This window comes from Hyperolius riggenbachi, chromosome 2 (assembly GCF_040937935.1).
Source record: "Hyperolius riggenbachi isolate aHypRig1 chromosome 2, aHypRig1.pri, whole genome shotgun sequence".
Classification (NCBI taxonomy): Eukaryota; Metazoa; Chordata; class Amphibia; order Anura; family Hyperoliidae; genus Hyperolius; species Hyperolius riggenbachi.
The window spans coordinates 70,281,200-70,298,727 of record NC_090647.1 but is presented as its reverse complement, the minus strand read 5'-3'; the positions used below and the strand labels follow the sequence as shown (position 1 = coordinate 70,298,727).

General features: G+C 43.3%; 1 protein-coding gene across 2 annotated transcripts in view; it reads left to right on the top strand.

Annotated features, from left to right (window-relative positions):
* The window catches only part of CWF19L2 (CWF19 like cell cycle control factor 2), a 229,768-nt gene that overhangs the window by 102,274 nt on the left and 109,966 nt on the right, over positions 1 to 17,528 (top strand). For both annotated transcript variants that reach the window (XR_011026053.1, XM_068266886.1), the window contains exon 11: positions 14,309 to 14,434. Coding sequence is in view for 1 of the 2 variants with exons in the window: in XM_068266886.1 (XP_068122987.1) it covers positions 14,309 to 14,434 (126 nt within the window). In the remaining variant the exon portion in view is untranslated. The remainder of the gene's footprint in view (positions 1 to 14,308; positions 14,435 to 17,528) is intronic.

Below are 17,528 nucleotides of genomic sequence, written 5' to 3'. Positions count from 1 at the left end.
CTGATGTAAGCCTTTTTGGTACATCTGCTTCCTGGTTGTCTTAGACTCTCCGGTTTGTACTCCGCTTTGCAAAAGAATAAAGAGAACCCGTCTCCAATAGTGTATTACTACTGTATTAAAAAGTTAGCATTCTAAAAATGGTATAAAATACGTCTTATTGGCAGAGCTGGCATTATAAGTGTCCTAATATACAGGAGTGTCCTAATATACAGGTAGCCACGGCCACAGGGCTCCGGGCTTTTTTCTTTAGATTTCTCTTTTTTTCCCCCCTAAATCCTCCCAAATCTCCTGGGAAGGATGTGGGGAGTCACAGGCGTACTCACAGTCATACATACTGCTCATATCAGCCGCAGCTTGCGGGCTTGCATCGGGCTGCCAGCTGATTAAGAACCCAGCTGATCCGACGCACGTGGTCTGGCTGCAAGGGGGTCCGGATCATCACTGCTACCTGATCAAGCTGCGGATCGCGGAGGGAAATGCCACATTGAAGGGATGCCATACAGCCGACATAGGGAAGGAGATGCCATACTGCCGCTGAAGTCGATGATGCCATACCACCGCTGCTGCTCACTCATCCCACTGCTGAACGAGGAGAGGAATTCTGCCAGCGGGAGGCTCATGCAGGCTTATCGCTTGGAGGCTCCAGCTCTGCACTTCAGAGCCCGGCAGTGTCGGCCCCTCCAGCGGCTCCGAGTCCAAACTGCTGCCACTGCTTCTCCTCATGCTCCCTCCATCCACCCGGGCAGCCAGACCTGCTGGCCTCTTCTCCCATCACACATCCGAGGCTGGGCAGGGAACCACTCGCCACGTGGGCTGCAGCTGCTTCACCCCATGACCTCGACCTTCGCTGCTGTGCCCGGGCCGCATGGATTCCTTGCTAACTCCCACCAACCACAGGCCAGGTCTATTCAAGGTAGGCCCCAGCTGCATCCGCAGGTCGAAATGGCAGCTGCTGAACCTTGCCAGCCTGCCCCACTACTGCAACCCAACTTCAGCATACAGGCAGCCCAGAGACCCCTTCACCTGCTTTTAGGTCTCCCAGCTGCTCCACAGCCTAGATCCAACTGCCAGTGCCAACCACCAGCCCCGTGCGATCTAAGCGCAGCACAGTCCTGCACTCTCCACGGCCTTAGCTCCACTCTCTGCAGCCCAGGAAGAAGGACTACATCATCTTCTTCAAGTGTGTGACCACCAGGACACAAACCAGCCATGGTTTCGCCACAACCCCAGGGGACTCATCACTCTGATTCTCTCCTTTTTCTCTCTGCTTCTGCTTCCTGCTTTCTCTCTACTTTCTGTGGACAATCGGTTGCACCTGTCTTGTTGGGAGCGTGTCGCTGTGTAGCGTCCAGTGCCGAAAATGGCAGCGCTCATATCAGCTCTCAGGCTGCTCCTCCTGTCCCACTCTTTTTCTGTTCCTGCTATCAGTGTATGTAATTGCTTGCTTGTATTACGTTAACTGTACGTGTATGCTGTAATGCTCTTTGTTTTTTTCTGCTTTTATTCTATTGTCTATACGTATGTACCATGCTTCACTGTATACGATGCTCTGTTTCATTGTACGCACAAGCTGTTAATGTTGTCCTATGTATGCTTGTCCCATGTCTACGTATGTACCATGCTTAACCGTATGCTTTTTTTCATCAACGACCCTGTATGCGCCAAAACCAATTCCGGGTACAATCCACCGTTGTACTTGGCGAAATAAATTCTGATTCTGATTCTGAGTTAGCTCCCGGGTAGCCGCCTCTCTCATATAGATACCTCCGCCTTTGCTCTCCGCTTGCCGTCGCTAATTAAAAAAGCATACCCGCCTGGTTTCACATTCAAGTGACGCCGCTCGGCGTGTTGCGTAAAGCGTCATGTGCAACATGTTCTCACGTCACACAGTGGCTCCGCCTCTGTTCATTTTTGTCAGTAATTCTGAACCAGACTTAGAGACCATTTAAGGCCTCAGGAAACCTTTTGCAGGGGTTTTGGATTCATTGTCTGATTAGATTTTGACACGATGAGCCTAGAATATTGAACTTTTAACAACATTCTAACTTAATGAAAATCAGAGACGGCTGAAAGGAAAGACTTGATACTTACCCGGGGCTTCCTCCAGCCCCATAAGCACGCCTGAGACCCTCGCCATCCTCCTGAGGTCTGCCATTCATCTGCAATCATCCCTGGTAACTGGCTCAGTCATGTCAGTCGGGGTCTTCTGTGCATGCACGGGAGGTCCGCACCAGCTAATGGGAATCCATATATAACAAAAAAAAAGGCAAGTACTCACCTAAGGAGAGGGAAGGCTGGGGTCCTAATGAGCCTTCCCTCTCCTCTGCCGGTGCCCTCGGTGTTGCGCTGGCTCCCCCGTTCAATTCCCCCGCCGCGGGGACTTCGGAAGTCTCCAGGAGCCGAGTCCTCCCGAAAACAGGGGCTCCACACTGCGCATGTGCGAGTGCATCATAGAGGACATGCGCAGTGTAGAGCGGCCTGTCTTCGGGAGCACTCGGGCACTCGAAGCATTTCTGAATCCTCCCTTCGGTGGGGAAACGGCGGTATTTGACCGAAACGGTTGAATACCGCTACGGGGGAGCCAGCGCAACAGCGGGGACCGGGAAAGGAGAGGGAATGCTCTATGGGACCCAGAGCCTCCCTCTACTTAGGTGAGTATCTGACTTTTTTATTTAAATTTCGGTTCCCATTAGCTTAAACTGTCAACGCTGGCATTTGTTGTAACCTTTACCGTGTTTGAATAAAGTGCCGTTTAGTATCGAGTGGCGAAATCCATCTTTCTTCATTGTGGATCCATTTATAAAAGATGTAGAGCCGGTTCACGTTGGCAATAAAACCGGTCCATTTAGCAGACTGTAACGGACTGGATCCTGTGTTATTCTATAGGATCCATTCACATTGCTCTATTGAAATGGATCCGTAACAAGTTGAAGTGTGCATGTGCAGAGCACTCCTGGGTCTCGGAAGTGTGAACAAGGATGTGCACCGCTGGACCAGCGCTTGCACAGTAGTGCACGATCTTGTGAACCTGGCACAACATACGGGGTAATTTGGAGGGGAAGTGGTGAGCATGAGGACTGCTGCCTATACATGCCTGCTCCCTCAGTTTGTAGAAATTACTTTGCCTCGGGTATCCTTTAAGCAGATGGATATATAGATACAATAGTAAAATGATAAAAATCATTTGGACATTTACATATTGTCCCACATTTCCTTTAATTGACGAAAGACGCTGAATAGATACCACTTCCCTTCCATGTCACGGCCTACTTGGTGACATGAATGAGTTTACTTTCCTTCATTGGCTTTAGATGCAATTAAATTCCTCGTCGGTAATGGCATCATCTGTGCTCGTATCATGCGAGCAATGATCTGTGTTCTCTACATGCTAACAGTGGACCAAAGTCATTTAAAAGTATCTAAAAATATATCAGCTAATATGAAGCGATTTGCATTGACCGTAATTTACCGCGGCCTCCTGTCAGTGCACCTTTAAATTATAGATCTCGCTAGGCATTGTGTACTGGTGCAGAAAATGAATTCAGCCTAATAGAGACTTGCTCGGTGAGGCTTTTTGAGATCTTGTCATGCAGGCAGACATCTCCACTTTACCAATATGGCCATAGAGTAGAGCGCTATAATCCGCTTAGAATGATAGGATGACACAGTTTGCAGTCTGCTTCTTTTATTCATTTTGTTCTGTAAATTTCTGTCTTTAAAGTGTAACTGTCGGGCATAAAATCAAAAATCAATTCTTTATTTTTATGTGGTAAACAAGTAATAAGGATGCTAATCAGGCAATCCAAAAGTTAAAATCTCTATTACTTTTCTTGTTTATAAATGATCATTCCCCAGTTTCCCTGACTCTTATTTGGTACGTTGCCGCAAAAAGGAAGTTGCAGGGCATGCTGGGTTGTCCTTTTTTTCTTCTGTACATTAGTTAAGTCTGAGGGGAAATAAAGAAGCAAAAAAAGACAACCCAGCATGCCCTGCAACTTCCTTTGTGCGGCAACGTACCAAATAAGAGTCAGGTAAACTGGGGAATGATCATTTATAAACAAGAAAAGTAATAGAGATTTTAACTTTTGGATTGCCTGATTAGCATCCTTATTACTTGTTTACCACATAAAAATAAAGAATTGATTTTTGATTTTATGCCCGACAGTTACACTTTAAAGTAAAATGATAGAAATAATCTATGAGATGTTAATAATTCTGAGATGATGCAGATTTATTTAAATTGATGCACCTTGGAATTGGTTCGTTTGATTCAGTCTTTTTCTATGCTGCATAATATTAGCATGAAATGTTCATCAATTTGTAATTACGCGTTTTTGCCGCCATATAAGATGCACTTTTTCTCCCCAAACAAAAGTGAGAAAAAGTCCCTGCGTCTTAAACGGCGAATGCAGGGAAACGCCCACCTTACAAACAGCCGCCGATGCAACCCACCGCGTTGGGGACTTCATGCATTGTCCTTTGTGTGCCTCTGTCTCCCTCGTGTCCACTTCTCCTTGGGTATCCACTCATCCTTCGTGTGTGTCCGCCCCCTGTCCCCCTTGCATAATTGGCTGTGTCAGGAGTATCTCTCACCTAAACCATGGCTCCTGTGGGGATCGCACACCTCTCCTATTCCTAAAGTGTAACTCCATTTTTATTGAAAAAAAGGATATACGGTACATAATAAGTTGGAGATTAGCTATAACTTTTTGTTTCCTGGTAATAAATCCAAACTTTGCTTGCTTGGAACCATGGCAACCAGTGTAAATAAGACTTCCCAGAATCCTTCTCTCTCTGGTTGTGTCGTTGGTTCACTGCTTATCTAGATGTCTACACAAAACACCTTGGGCACCTTATCATAAATAGGAGTTTGAAAGACGTCCTTGTCATATTCTCACTGCTCAATGTACACCAGTAAGCGACAAAATTAAATCTCTCAGCGGGGAAGATACTATATTATGGACAAATGAACAGGTGTGTTTGTTTTTTATGAAAAATTCTTGATGGTGATTTGTTAAAAGCAGGAAATGTTGACAAGGGCCATATTGTGGTTACTACACGATCATGATCAGATCTCCAGTATAGTAGGCCTTTGGCAGTGGTTAGTTCTTCTGCAACGGTGTGGAGTGAGGGCTAGCCTTTCTGTTCCAAGCATCGCAATTGGACCCATGAAGCAATGGAAGTAATTGGACTGTTCTGATGGATCATGTTTACTTTTGCCTCCAACTTCCCAAGTTCTCAGTGTAGTTATCGGTTATCCATGGAGGCTCCACCTCAGAACATACATGACATTAATTTGTTGCGAATTCCTTGGTGCCAGGATACTACAGGGCACGTTAAAAAGCCTTGTGGAGCTCATTCCTGATAAGTCAGAGCTGTGTTAGCAGCACAGGGGCAATCTACTCATTTTTACAGTTCATCACTTCAGAACTTTTAAAGGGGAACTTTAGCCTAAACAAACAGTGTCATTAAGTTACATTAATTATGTTAATTAAAATAGATAGGTAATACAATCTCTTACCCACCCTGTTTTAAAAGAACAGGCAAATGTTTGTGAATTCACAGGGCAGCCATCTTTTTTCATAATTTTTTTGGCTGAAAGGAGGTGACAGAGAGCATGAGACACAGTTCCAACTGTCCTGTGTCCTGATCACCCCTCCCAGCTGTGCGCGCTAGGCTTCAAATCTCACATTCAAAATAAAAAAAAAGCACCAAAACAGCAGAATGAGATCATCATCACCATCTGTGCAAAGCACGATCACCATCATGCATTGCACAGCTTCAGGGGAAAAATGTCCAGGCAGATTTCTGCTGTGCAGCTAAAAATGAGGCTTGGGTAAGAAAATGCTGTGAAACTGTTAAAGAAACACCAAGCCTTTTCAGTGCTGCTGAGTAGATTTTTAGTCTGGAGGTTCACTTTTAGGGATTACTGATTTTTTTTTTTATTTATTGGAATGCTGAAGAATTTTTTTTATTTATTTTTTTAACCAGCAAACCCCCAATTCTCAAAAGAATCGCACACCACGACACCACCCACATTAAACTATCACCCACCAGTAATGATCACCGGATTAACTCCGAATAGGCTTTATTCTGATTTCATCTAGGTAATTAAAGCACCTGTGTGTGTGTGGGGGGGGGGGATGGCGAATCTTACCCATCAGATGTCTTCCTTGATCCGTCCCAAGGCGCCTCCCACGATGCGTTCCAAGCGCGTCACGTGACTACAAACACTTCCTCCTCAAACCCAGAAGGAGGAAGTGTTTCTAATCACGTGACCGCGGCAAAGAAGACGACTGATGGGTAAGATTAACCCCCTTGCCGTTCCAATTCTGACGGCAAGGGGGCAGCGCTGCACTTATTTTTAAAAATATTTTTTTTTAAATCATGTAGCGAGCCCAGGGCTCGCTACATGATAGCCGCTGACAAACGGCATCCCCCTACCCACTCCATCAAGCAGGAAATCCCGTTCAGAACGATACATACATAGACATGGTTGGGATTAGATTGTGAGCCCCTGTGAAGGAGAGTTAAAGGTCCACTATCGCAAAAAAAAGTAGACGGCTAAAATCTGACAGAACCAACAGGTTTTGGGCCAGTCCATCTTCTCATGGGGCATTCTCAGGGTTTTCTTTGTTTTCAACAGCATTTCCTGAACAGCAGTTTAACTGCCAAAATAGTAAAATACAAGCCAACCTCCCTACTCACTTGCACACTATGGCCTCGATTCATAAAGCATTACCTCATGCGGTAATGCTGAAAACAGCAGACTTTACCGACCACTTAGCAAAATGTCAATTCATAAAGGCTGTTACCGCATGAAAAGCTGACATTACCGACCAGGGAGATAAATTACCGACTTGGCTGCAGTTACCGACAACACATGTCAGTAAATTGTCAGCAAATGTCAATTCATAAAGCCTGCAACAAGCGGTAAGTCTGGCGGTAGTTACAGACACCTCTAGTGAGGCGATAAGTTACCGACAGCTCTGACAGCTCTGATGAATGCAAAAGTGCAGAGAGCCGAAGTCTGTTTGATTCATCTGTGGAGAGAGCCAGAGAGCCCTCTGTGTGAATCATTTCAGCAGGCAGGGAAAGACTGTGTGACTGTTCTGTCTGAGTCATCAGTGGAGAGAGCCGCCTGTGTGAGTCATTTCTGCAGGCAGGGAAAGACTGTGTGACTCATCTGTCTGAGTCATTAGTGGAGAGAGCCAGAGAGAGCCGTCTGTGTGATTCATTTCTGCAGGGCAAAGAGAGAATCGAGACACTGCTCTACTCTACCGCTCAATGGGCTGCGGTAATTTACCGACCTCCAAGGGCAGCTGGGGAAATCTTTATGAATTAGCACACAGACCGGGAAAATACCGAGTGCGGTATTTTCCCGACAAGATTTTTTTATCGCACTGCTGTTTATGAATCGAGGCCTATATTGTCTGTTAGACTTTGCAACTGCTGTTCAGGAAATGCTGTGGAAAAGAAAGAAAACCCTGAGAATCCCCCATGAGGAGATTGCCTGGTCCAAAACATGTTGGTTATGTCAGATTTTAACTGCCTACTTTTTTTCATGATAGTGGTCCTTTAAATGACAAGACAATATACTCTATTTAGCGCTATGGAAGATGTCAGCGCCATATAAATACTAAATAATAATAAAAGATCCCATGCATACTTTGGCTAGTATATAGGATGTACTGTAAAATAGTACCATTTATTTTTGGTATTATTATGTTTTGGGTTTTGTCTATGGTGCTTACCATTTTGCTGGACCTTCTGTAATAATTGGTACATGTCTCAGTTATATCTGTTTGACTTCTTTAGCATTCACATTGCACAAGACAAGACAAATAACACTTATATCGCGCTTTTCTCCTGGCGGACTCAAAGCGCCAGAGCTGCAGCCACTAGGACGTGCTCTATAGGCAGTAGCAGTGTTGGGGAGACTTGCCTAAGGTCTCCTACTGAATAGGTGGCGGCTTACTGAACAGGCAGAGCCGAGATTCGAACCCTGGTCTCCTGTGTCAGAGGCAGAGCCCTTAACCATTACACCATCCAGATACAGATACAGATTATCTTGGTTACAATTAATTGCTTTATTTTAGATAACCGTTCAGATCTAAAGAAGTGACTGTGGTATTGTCTTGAAACTTTATAGCCTATTGTTTCTTGTTTAAGTATCCGGAGGGAGAAGTGTGCAGCAAATCAGCAGGGATGAGAGAAGGCTATTAGATAACATAACAAGACTCTCTGTTCTACGCTGGGTCATTTAGCAATCTCTGCATCTATTGTCACTGCTCTGTCCTCATCTCCTCCCAGATGCTCTTGTGTCTTGTATGAAGTGCCTGTGGCTGCCGTTGAAGCCCAACTAGACCTAAAATTTGAAAAAAGGCAAATAAGTATTAACTTTGAAACTGGACTTTTAAGGCTCCACAACTCACTACATAGCTCTGCTTTCCTGAAGCTGTACACTTATTTCAGCCCTTCAGACCTTTAACTGATGTCTTAGTTCTTGTTCACACTAGCCTTAAAAACTCTCCGATGCAAGCTGGCACGATTTTTTTTTCCAGAGCCTGCATACACTGCAGATGCTTACTTAAAGGACCTCTGTCGTGAAAATCTTAAAATTGAAAATATATGTAAACTTATACAATTAAGAAGTATGTTTCTTCCAGAGAAAAATTAGCCATAAATTACTTTTCTCCTGTTTTGCTCTCACTTTCAGTAGGTAGAAATCTAACAGAACCGACAGGTTTTGGACTAGCCCATCACCCAATGGGGGTGTTCACAGGGATTCTTTTATTTTCAAAATGCACTTAGTGAATGGCACATGCTCCGTCCAACTGCTAAAAAAGTGTACGGTGAACAGGGAGGCTGGTCAGCTTCTTTGTATAAATCTTTTTAAGGGAGTGTCTTTATAAAGAATAAAGGCCATGCTGAGAATCCCCTATGGAGAGATGGACTAGCTCAAAACCTGTCAGTAATGTCAGATTTCTACTACTTACTGTAAATGCCAGCAACATAGGAGAGAAGTAATTTATGGCTCATTTTCCTCAGGAAGAAACATACTACTTATTTGTATGTGATTTAAATTTTAAGATTTTTGTGACAGTTCCTCTTTAACCAGTGCAAGCCACTTTTAATGCCTACCAAGCTGTTCCACCCTGTGTTCTGGATCAACTCACCTGCCGTCTTTGTTTACCGCTTAGGTCCTCGGCGTGCGTTGACCACTGCAGGTTTGGGGACAAGTGGTGGTATTGGAGTCACAGCAGAACCATAGGACTAGCATTGGATTTCAAAAGACCAATGAAATCCTCCATAGCACTAAGAAGAATTCTCATTGGTTCAGTGGTGGGCCAATGAAAATTCTCAGTTTTGCTACGTAGGATTCTAATGAATCTATTCAATGATAGCCCTATTCTGCCGGGGCTCTGAGCTTACCGCTGCTTGTTCTGGAGCCCAGCGACGGATGCACAATGAGTAGTGTGAATACACTTGCCAAACGCTGCAATAGGGCACAGCACAGGATACTCTGAATACACCGCTGTGCTTCAGGCCTAAAATGTAAACCTAGCCTTTTACAGTGGCCCACTAGATATGGTCAGCAAGATGTAGATCATTTCTGCTTGCATGCAAAATTCCTTTAGCTTGGAAAAGGGCCAATCAAATCAACAGGAAGTGCATTTGATTGGCCAGTCACTAACAGAGTGAAAATGGCATGTATGCTGGAATTATTTGCTTTGCAAACCAAATAAAATGAATTAAGTTGTTCCAAGGTAAGGTAATTTGCCTACTTTTTAGTACTTTTTGCTCGCAGGTTATACAAAAGGGATTTTGTGGATAAAATGAGAAAACATATGAAAGAAAAAAGTTTAGTAAATTAGGACCATGGTTTTTGCTGTAACACTGGGAAATAAAGCCCAGCATCCACTGTTCTTCCTTGCAATTAGAATTTGCGTTGTTCAGTTTTGAATTTAGCTGGGCTATAGCCATGCTACAGATAGCATCGGTTTCATAGATAAGGCCAGCCAAAGGTAAGACAAGGGTGGTCAGACCTGGAGAGGCTCTGACAGCCCTAAGACAAATGTTTAGGCCACCTTATGCATAAACGTGGATACTTGGGGACAGTGGCATACCTACAATTCATGGGGCATAAAATCACATAAACTTAAGTATAGTCCCCTGTATTGGAGGAATGAGAGATTAACAGTTCAAGCTGTAACAAAGAAATGTTTTTCTTTAAAGCAGCAGGATTAGCCATACTATGCCAGGGGGAAAAAACACATATAAGTAGATAAATACATTTTTATTTCAGTGAATGTTATATAGTAAATGAAGAGAATTCTGTTTCTGGTGGGAACCATGTCTTTTGCCCACAGCTGAGGCTAAATCCTGATGTCATTTCTGCCCTTTAGTTTTTTTTTTCTTTTTTCCTCCAATCGCTGAGTCATCTCAGCCTTGTTTGTAAACACTAGTGAGCAGGGGATCGGGTTTCAGATAAGCAGCTAGGCAGGGAAATAAATGGAAGAGGAGGAATATATTATAGATAAAAAGAACCCCCAGCATGCAACTGTTTGGCACTGTCTATTAAAGGGCCAGTGCTCCTTAAGTATGTGATAACGCTAAATCATAACAGCAGAAAAAGTTTTGAATGCAGGATTAGCATCTTTATCACTTAACACACTCAGACCGGTTGCTGTTGAAATTTGATTTTCATGGTGACAGTCCCGCTTTAAAGGTTATTATGCAGTTGCGTATGTTTTAGAGCAGAGAGGAAGTTGAGTTCAGGTCCTCTTTAAAGGGACACTTAAGTCTCTAAAAAAAAAGTTTTACTCCTCTAGGGCTTCCAGCAGCCCCCTGCAGCTGTATCGTGCCCACGGCGACTCCATCAGATGCTCCTGGCCCCGCCGGCAGCCACTTCCTGTTTCGGTGACAGGAGCCGACAGGCTGGGAGCGCGAGTGATTCTTCGTGTTCCCAGCCACAATAGCGCCCTCTATGCTGCTATATGATATATACTATAACAGGATAGAGGGCGCTATTGTGGCCGGGAACACGAAGAATCACTCGCGCTCCCAGCCTGTCGGCTCCTGTCGCCGAAACAGGAAGTGGCTGCCGGCGGGGCCAGGAGCATCTGATGGAGTCGGCGTGGGCACGATACAGCTGCAGGGGGCTGCTGGAAGCCCCAGGTAAGTAAAACTCATTTTTTCAGAGATTTAAGTGTCCTTATAAAGCCGAAGATTACTCACAGCCGAAGATTGCTCGCAACTGCACTGGGCCAGTGCAAAGCATGAAGCCACTCATGCAATGGAGCCGCTCTGTCTGTATGGAGTTTGTATGTGCTCCCTGTTTGTGTGGGTTTCCTCCAGGCACTCCGGTTTCTTTCCAAATTTTAAAAAAAGTTACAGATAAGTTAATCGGTTACTGACCCATATTGGCCTAAAGCCTCATATACGGTACATGCCAGACTTGACCAAGGGAGCCATACGGGGCTATCTTAGCATGTACCGGTGTCCCAGCAGTGCAGGGCTTTAGTGCAAGTGTTACAGGCAGAGGACAAGCACCACTGACAGGTGACTAACCTGTTTAGAGCAGGAGGCAGTTCTCTCTGTTCCCTTCTGTGAATGGCTTGCCTCCTCCTGCTCAGTTAAAACCTTTGCCATTTTTTCTTCATGTTGTGCTTTTTCCCCTCTCATTATGTTTAATTTCTCATTTGTACTATATTTTTACACTTAAAAGAAGAAGAAAAAAAGACTCTAAGTGCAGAAGCCTAATCATTTTGTTTAAAGGGCAAAAACGGAGCGAGATTCATTAGTAATAAATGTTAAACGTTTTTCTGCACTTGTGAATAATTTAACAAGCACTTCAGAAAGAAAAGGTCCGGCTTTGCGGCTTAAGTGCTTTATGCAAATAGTTGGTTCAGACTATTCCTATTCTTATGTTTCACTGTAAATGTGCAGAACCCTAAATCTGTTCCTCAACACTGCAGCATTTGTGTGAACTGCAATGGAGACTGGGCATAGACTTTAAAGTGGATCCGAGATCAAATTTTACTCATTGCATAATTGCGAAAATACTTGCAAAAAAAGCCAAATACTTTTTTGTTTTGTTTTATTACCATAATTCCCTATACATTAAACAAGCCTCTCCCACATCTTTTTCAGAGTGCCTTGGCACTCTAAAATTGTTATAGTATTGGTACAGTAGCAAGGGCTTATGGGAGCTCAGTCTGGGCACGAGGAGGAGGAGGTTACTAGCCAGAGATTTCAGAGGCAGAGGGGAGGAGGAGAGGGGAGTGAAGTTTTCACAGGCTGAGGGCTGGAGAGCAGAGCAGCTTGCTTGTGTGTAATGATCACAAGCAGAACATGGCTGCTGTCATTGTATCACAGGAATAAATAATCATGTACTGTTGAAGCTGTTTGCAGCTAGGTTTGCTGTGTAAACTATCTAAACTTTAGATAAGCTATATAGACAAGTTACTTGTTCTAGATAGTTTTTCATCTCCGATCCGCTTTAATACAAAGCGGGGAACCGCAGATCGGAGGAGGACGGCGTGGGACATTACTGCTACAGGGGGCTGATAGATTTAGAGTTTTTTATCCTTACCAAACACCCACAGAACCCCTTTAAGTGGTTAAAGTCAGTCTCCATTGCAGTTCACACTCATAATGCGTATGTCATGGACCTGACCACTGTGAACCTAGCCTAGCCTATTTTTCTCTGTGAAATTAAATGGACTGCATAAATTATACAGGTAGTCCCCGACTTAAAGAGAATCTGTACTCTAAAATTCTTACAATAAAAAGCATACCATTCTATTCCTTATGTTCTCCTGTGGCCCTCTGTGCTGTTTCTGCCACTCCCTGCTGCAATCCTGGCTTGTAATTAACAGTTTTAGGCAGTGTTTACAAGCAAAACGATAGGCAAAAAGGTATTCCTTGCGCTCAGGCTCTAGGCAACCAACCCAATCAAATCCAGTGTGTTTCTTGTCCAAATCAGGCAACCACACAGTGTGCTGCTCCAAATTAGGGAATGTGCAAAGTAACCATCTAAAGAAGGAAGGAGCGCTCTAAGTGCGTTAACCAGGTAGGACTTTTATTGCGCATATAAAATGGATACTCACAAGAAGAAGAATTCAAAAGCGCTTGTCTGCGGTAAAGCCACCCGCTGTACCCCTCTGCCATTAGGCCAGATCTGATGAAGTCGCAGAGCGCCAAAACGCGTCATGACGTCCCACGCACCATGTCCATAGGCCCCGCCTACCGCCTTGCAAGACAAGCCTCCCGGACACATCGGACACGCCGCTGCTTGCCACAGCGCGTGCAGCTTTGCCGCAGTGGGGTACAGCGGGTGGCTTTACCGCATACAAGCGCTTTTGAATTCTTCTTCTTGTGAGTATCCATTTTATATGCGCAATAAAAGTCCTACCTGGTTAACGCACTTAGAGCGCTCCTTCCTTCTTTAGATGGTTAGTTTACAAGCAAAATACTGTCTTCTAACCAGAGTATCATAGGCTGAGAACTAGCTTACTGTGTGACTCATGCAGAGCTTAGAGGGGGTGTGTAAAGCTTCTGCCAATGACAAGCAGTGCTGCACATTCCACACATTCCGCCTCAGCCCGACAGACACGACAGAGGAAAGGAGATAAGATTTATTACAGAGACCGTGCAAGTAGGAAAGGCTGCAGTAAGACAGACCACATTAGAACAGTAATAGGAACTTATAGGACAGAAGAAATAAGGCTCAAAATTTTGTTACAGAGTTTCTTTAAGAAAGTCCGACTTACAAACGACCTGCCGATACGAACGGCATGGATTCTCTGTTACCATGGGAACAAGTGAATTTTTTTTCAAAATGAACTTGTAGTTTTTGAGAAAATTAATTGAAAAAAAAATGGCTTTTAAACTTGTATTTACAGGTACAGAAGGCAGAGGTGACACAGAAGGGGACACTGGAGGCATAGGGGGGCACAGAGGAGGTACAGGGAACAGAGATGCCACAATATTCCGACTTAAGAACAAAGAACGAACCTACAGTCCCCTATCTCGTTCGTTAACCGGGAACTACCTGTATTGTATTGTTGTCATTTATTTCATGCAAGGCCCTGTACAAGAATGGGTGCTTCAGATGAGGTTTAAAAGCCTTTCAAAGTTCTCTGGAAGCTGTTTGAGTTTAATCTTTACACAAATCTACTGTAAAATGGATGTTTTGCTGACACGCGGCTCCCTGTGTGCCGCCACAGCTTTTGGTGGGGACGTAGTATGACTGCATTAGAGTTATTTTAGTCTTCAGTGTAAATCTCCATTTCTTCTGCAGGGATCGGGCTCCAGAGAGGAACAAGAGGTTCTGCTTGTCAGAATGGATCAGTCAGGAAGAGCATGGCCTGTGAATTCATCAGGAGAACCAGCAGAACCAAGAGGAGGAAGGAGAAAGAGGCAAACGGTATATTGTGTGTTCTTTTATCTTCTTGTGGAGAGCATGCTGTGTTATAGGAGGCAATATGTAAACCTGTGGGCTCATGTCGTACAGATTTTCTATCCCGAGTACAACTGAAGTAAATCTGCATTGGTACCGCAGCCACATGGGTGCTTTCAATCTATTTCCGGCAAAAAGTAGAGATGTGGTACAAAAAACTGTCTGCATTGTTGCATAATCTACATTTAATCTCATAACCAAGTGTGAGACTGTACCAATACTTTTTAAAGATTTCCCCCGGTGTGTAAAAAAAAAAAAAAAAAAAAAAAAAAGCCTGGCATACCAGGCTCTGTCTTACAGGACATCCGAGGGGAAAATAAACTGATGAGAAAAACATTTGTATCTATCCACCTTCTCCTAAAAATGACTTTTTTTTTTTTTCAGATCGCCCACTGTTTCATTGTCTCTGCTCAATGACACATTCATTGAAGTATGCCAGAGCTCAAATCTATGAATTATTGACACTTTTTATCTCATTCCTGCTCTCAGAAGCCACTTACTGTTTTATGGTGGTAATTGATTATCAGTAAGGGCCCTTTTACACTTAATCAGTTGGAGTGCGTTAGTATACATTAGTATGCGTTGGTACGCGTTAGTGCGCGTTGGTATGCGGTTTTTCCATAGCAGTGCATTGGGAAGAAGATTTCAGTTAAAACGCGTTAAGTGTGAAAGGTGCCATAGGAAAACATGGGCATTACTTTGAAAATCAGTTTTCTTTCCGTTATAACTGAGAGCAACTGATTAAGTGTAAAAGGGCCCTAAGGGTTATGCAATAGTCTGATCCAGTCCGACCCGGTGCTTGGCACTATACATACACATGTCTATTTTAACATGGCACCTTGGTTGTCCTTTAAAAAGGAACTTTAGCGAACAGGGGAAAAAAATAAATCAATATATTAGAAAGTAAGAAGTTAACAAGTAGGATAAAGATCAAGAAAGAGATCATATTGTTTGATCCACAATCAGCACTTCATCTACAATCCCACCCCCTAAGAATGCCATAGGCTAATAGGTTGTTTTTCTTTTTATATATATAAAAACATGCACACAGGGAGATGGCAGTTGGTAACAGCTGTTATTTCCCACAATGCAACACGGCTCACAGACCGGAAACTGTCAGGACCATGGTCATATTGCATCACATTGAGGGAGGGGTTTCACCACACTATCAGCCATACAGACCTCCCTGATGATCTATTTGAGAAAAGGTAAAGATCTCTCATGGGAAAGGAGGTATCGGCTACTGATTGGGATGAAGTTCAATCCTGGGTTACAGTTCCTTTTTAACGCTGCATGAATTGTCCTATATCATTAAAAAGACACTGAAGCAAAAAAAAATAAAAATGATATCATAAATTGGTTGTGTAGTACGGATAATCACTAGAACAGTAATGGCAAAGAAAGTAGTAGCAAAGGAAATATTCTCATATTTTTTATTTTCAGTTATGTAGTGTTTTAGAACATTGCATCATTCTATAATATTTGCAGTTTACACACTACTCAACATTCTAAATGAAAATTTACTGAGCAGGTCAGTGAAAATTTGAACTGTCCTCTGGAGAGAAAAAGAAAATACAGTAACTGACAGTTGAGATGAGCTTCAGAAGACAGAGCTCTCTGCGACTTTGAAAGTCGTGGAGTTCAATGGCTCTTTTGCAGAGATAACAACTGGAGTTTCTTAACTCTTCCTGTACTGGAAACAATATTACTCATGTCTCTGCTCCTAATGTTTTTTATTTCTTTATTTCTTAGCTGTACTACACATACAGTGGGATGCAAAAGTTTGGGCAACCTTGTTAATTGTCATGATTTTCCTGTATAAATCGTTGACTGTTACGACAAAAATAAATGTCAGTTAAATTTATCTTATAGGAGACCCACACAGTGATATTTGAGAAGTGAAATTAAGTTTATTGGATTTACAGAAAGTGCGCAATAATTGTTTAAACAAAATTAGGCAGGTGCATAAATTTGTGCACTGGTGTCATTTTATTGATCCAAAACCTTTAGAACTAATTATTGGAACTCAAATTGGCTTGGTAAGCTCAGTGACCCCTGACCTACATACACAGGTGAATCAAATTATTAGAGTATTTAAAGAGGAGCTGTTAGGTATAAGGTCTCAGAGAAAATAAACACATATATCAGTAGCTAAAGATTGGCTGTACTTACATTACATATGCATTTCACTGTCCACGTTTGGATTTCACAGAATTTGTATATAGTATATGCAGAGATAGATGCTCCTGACAGCTCATGGCAGGCTCCATGTTTTTCTGTCAAATGTGTCGTCATGTCCTGCCTGCTTCCTGATCACAGATAAGCTCCTACTTGAACAACACAGTGTGCAGTGAATATTAATGAGCCATGTGGCTAGGAACAATAGCTGACTCCTGCAGTGTACTCTGCCCGAGATTTATCAGTGCTACGCGATTACAAGCTGCTGTAACGTCTCATTAGCAGCCGAGGGGAGAGCCCCAGAATGCTTTGCAGTATGGTATGCGGCTTGCGTCTTCTTAAGAATAACAGCCTTGCTGATAAGCACACATCAAAGGTAACTGAGATTTTTATCTTCACTAATTGCTTTTGGGCTTCCTTCTAAACTGTTTAACACAGGAGAATAGAGGTTTAAATTAGCTTCTGCAGCCTGACAGTTACTCTTTAAGGGGGTCATTTGTAAGTTTCTCTCTTTTAATTTTCTCTGAAGAGTAGCAACATGGGGCCCTCAAAACAACTCTCAAATGACCTGAAGTCAAAAATTGTTCACCATCATGGTTTAGGGGAAGGATACAGAAAGCTGTCTGAGGGATTTCAGCTGTCTGTTTTCACAGTTAGGAACATTTTGAGGAAATGGAGACCACAGGCTCAGTTCAAGTTAAGGCTCGAAGTGGCATACCAAGAAAATTCTCGGATAAACAGAAGCATTGAATGGTTAGAACAGTCAGTCAACCCACAGACCGCACCAAAAACCTACAACATCATCTTGCTGCAGATGAAGTCACTGTGCATCGTTGAACCATTCGGCGCACTTTACAGAAGGAGATGCTGTATGCGAGAGTGA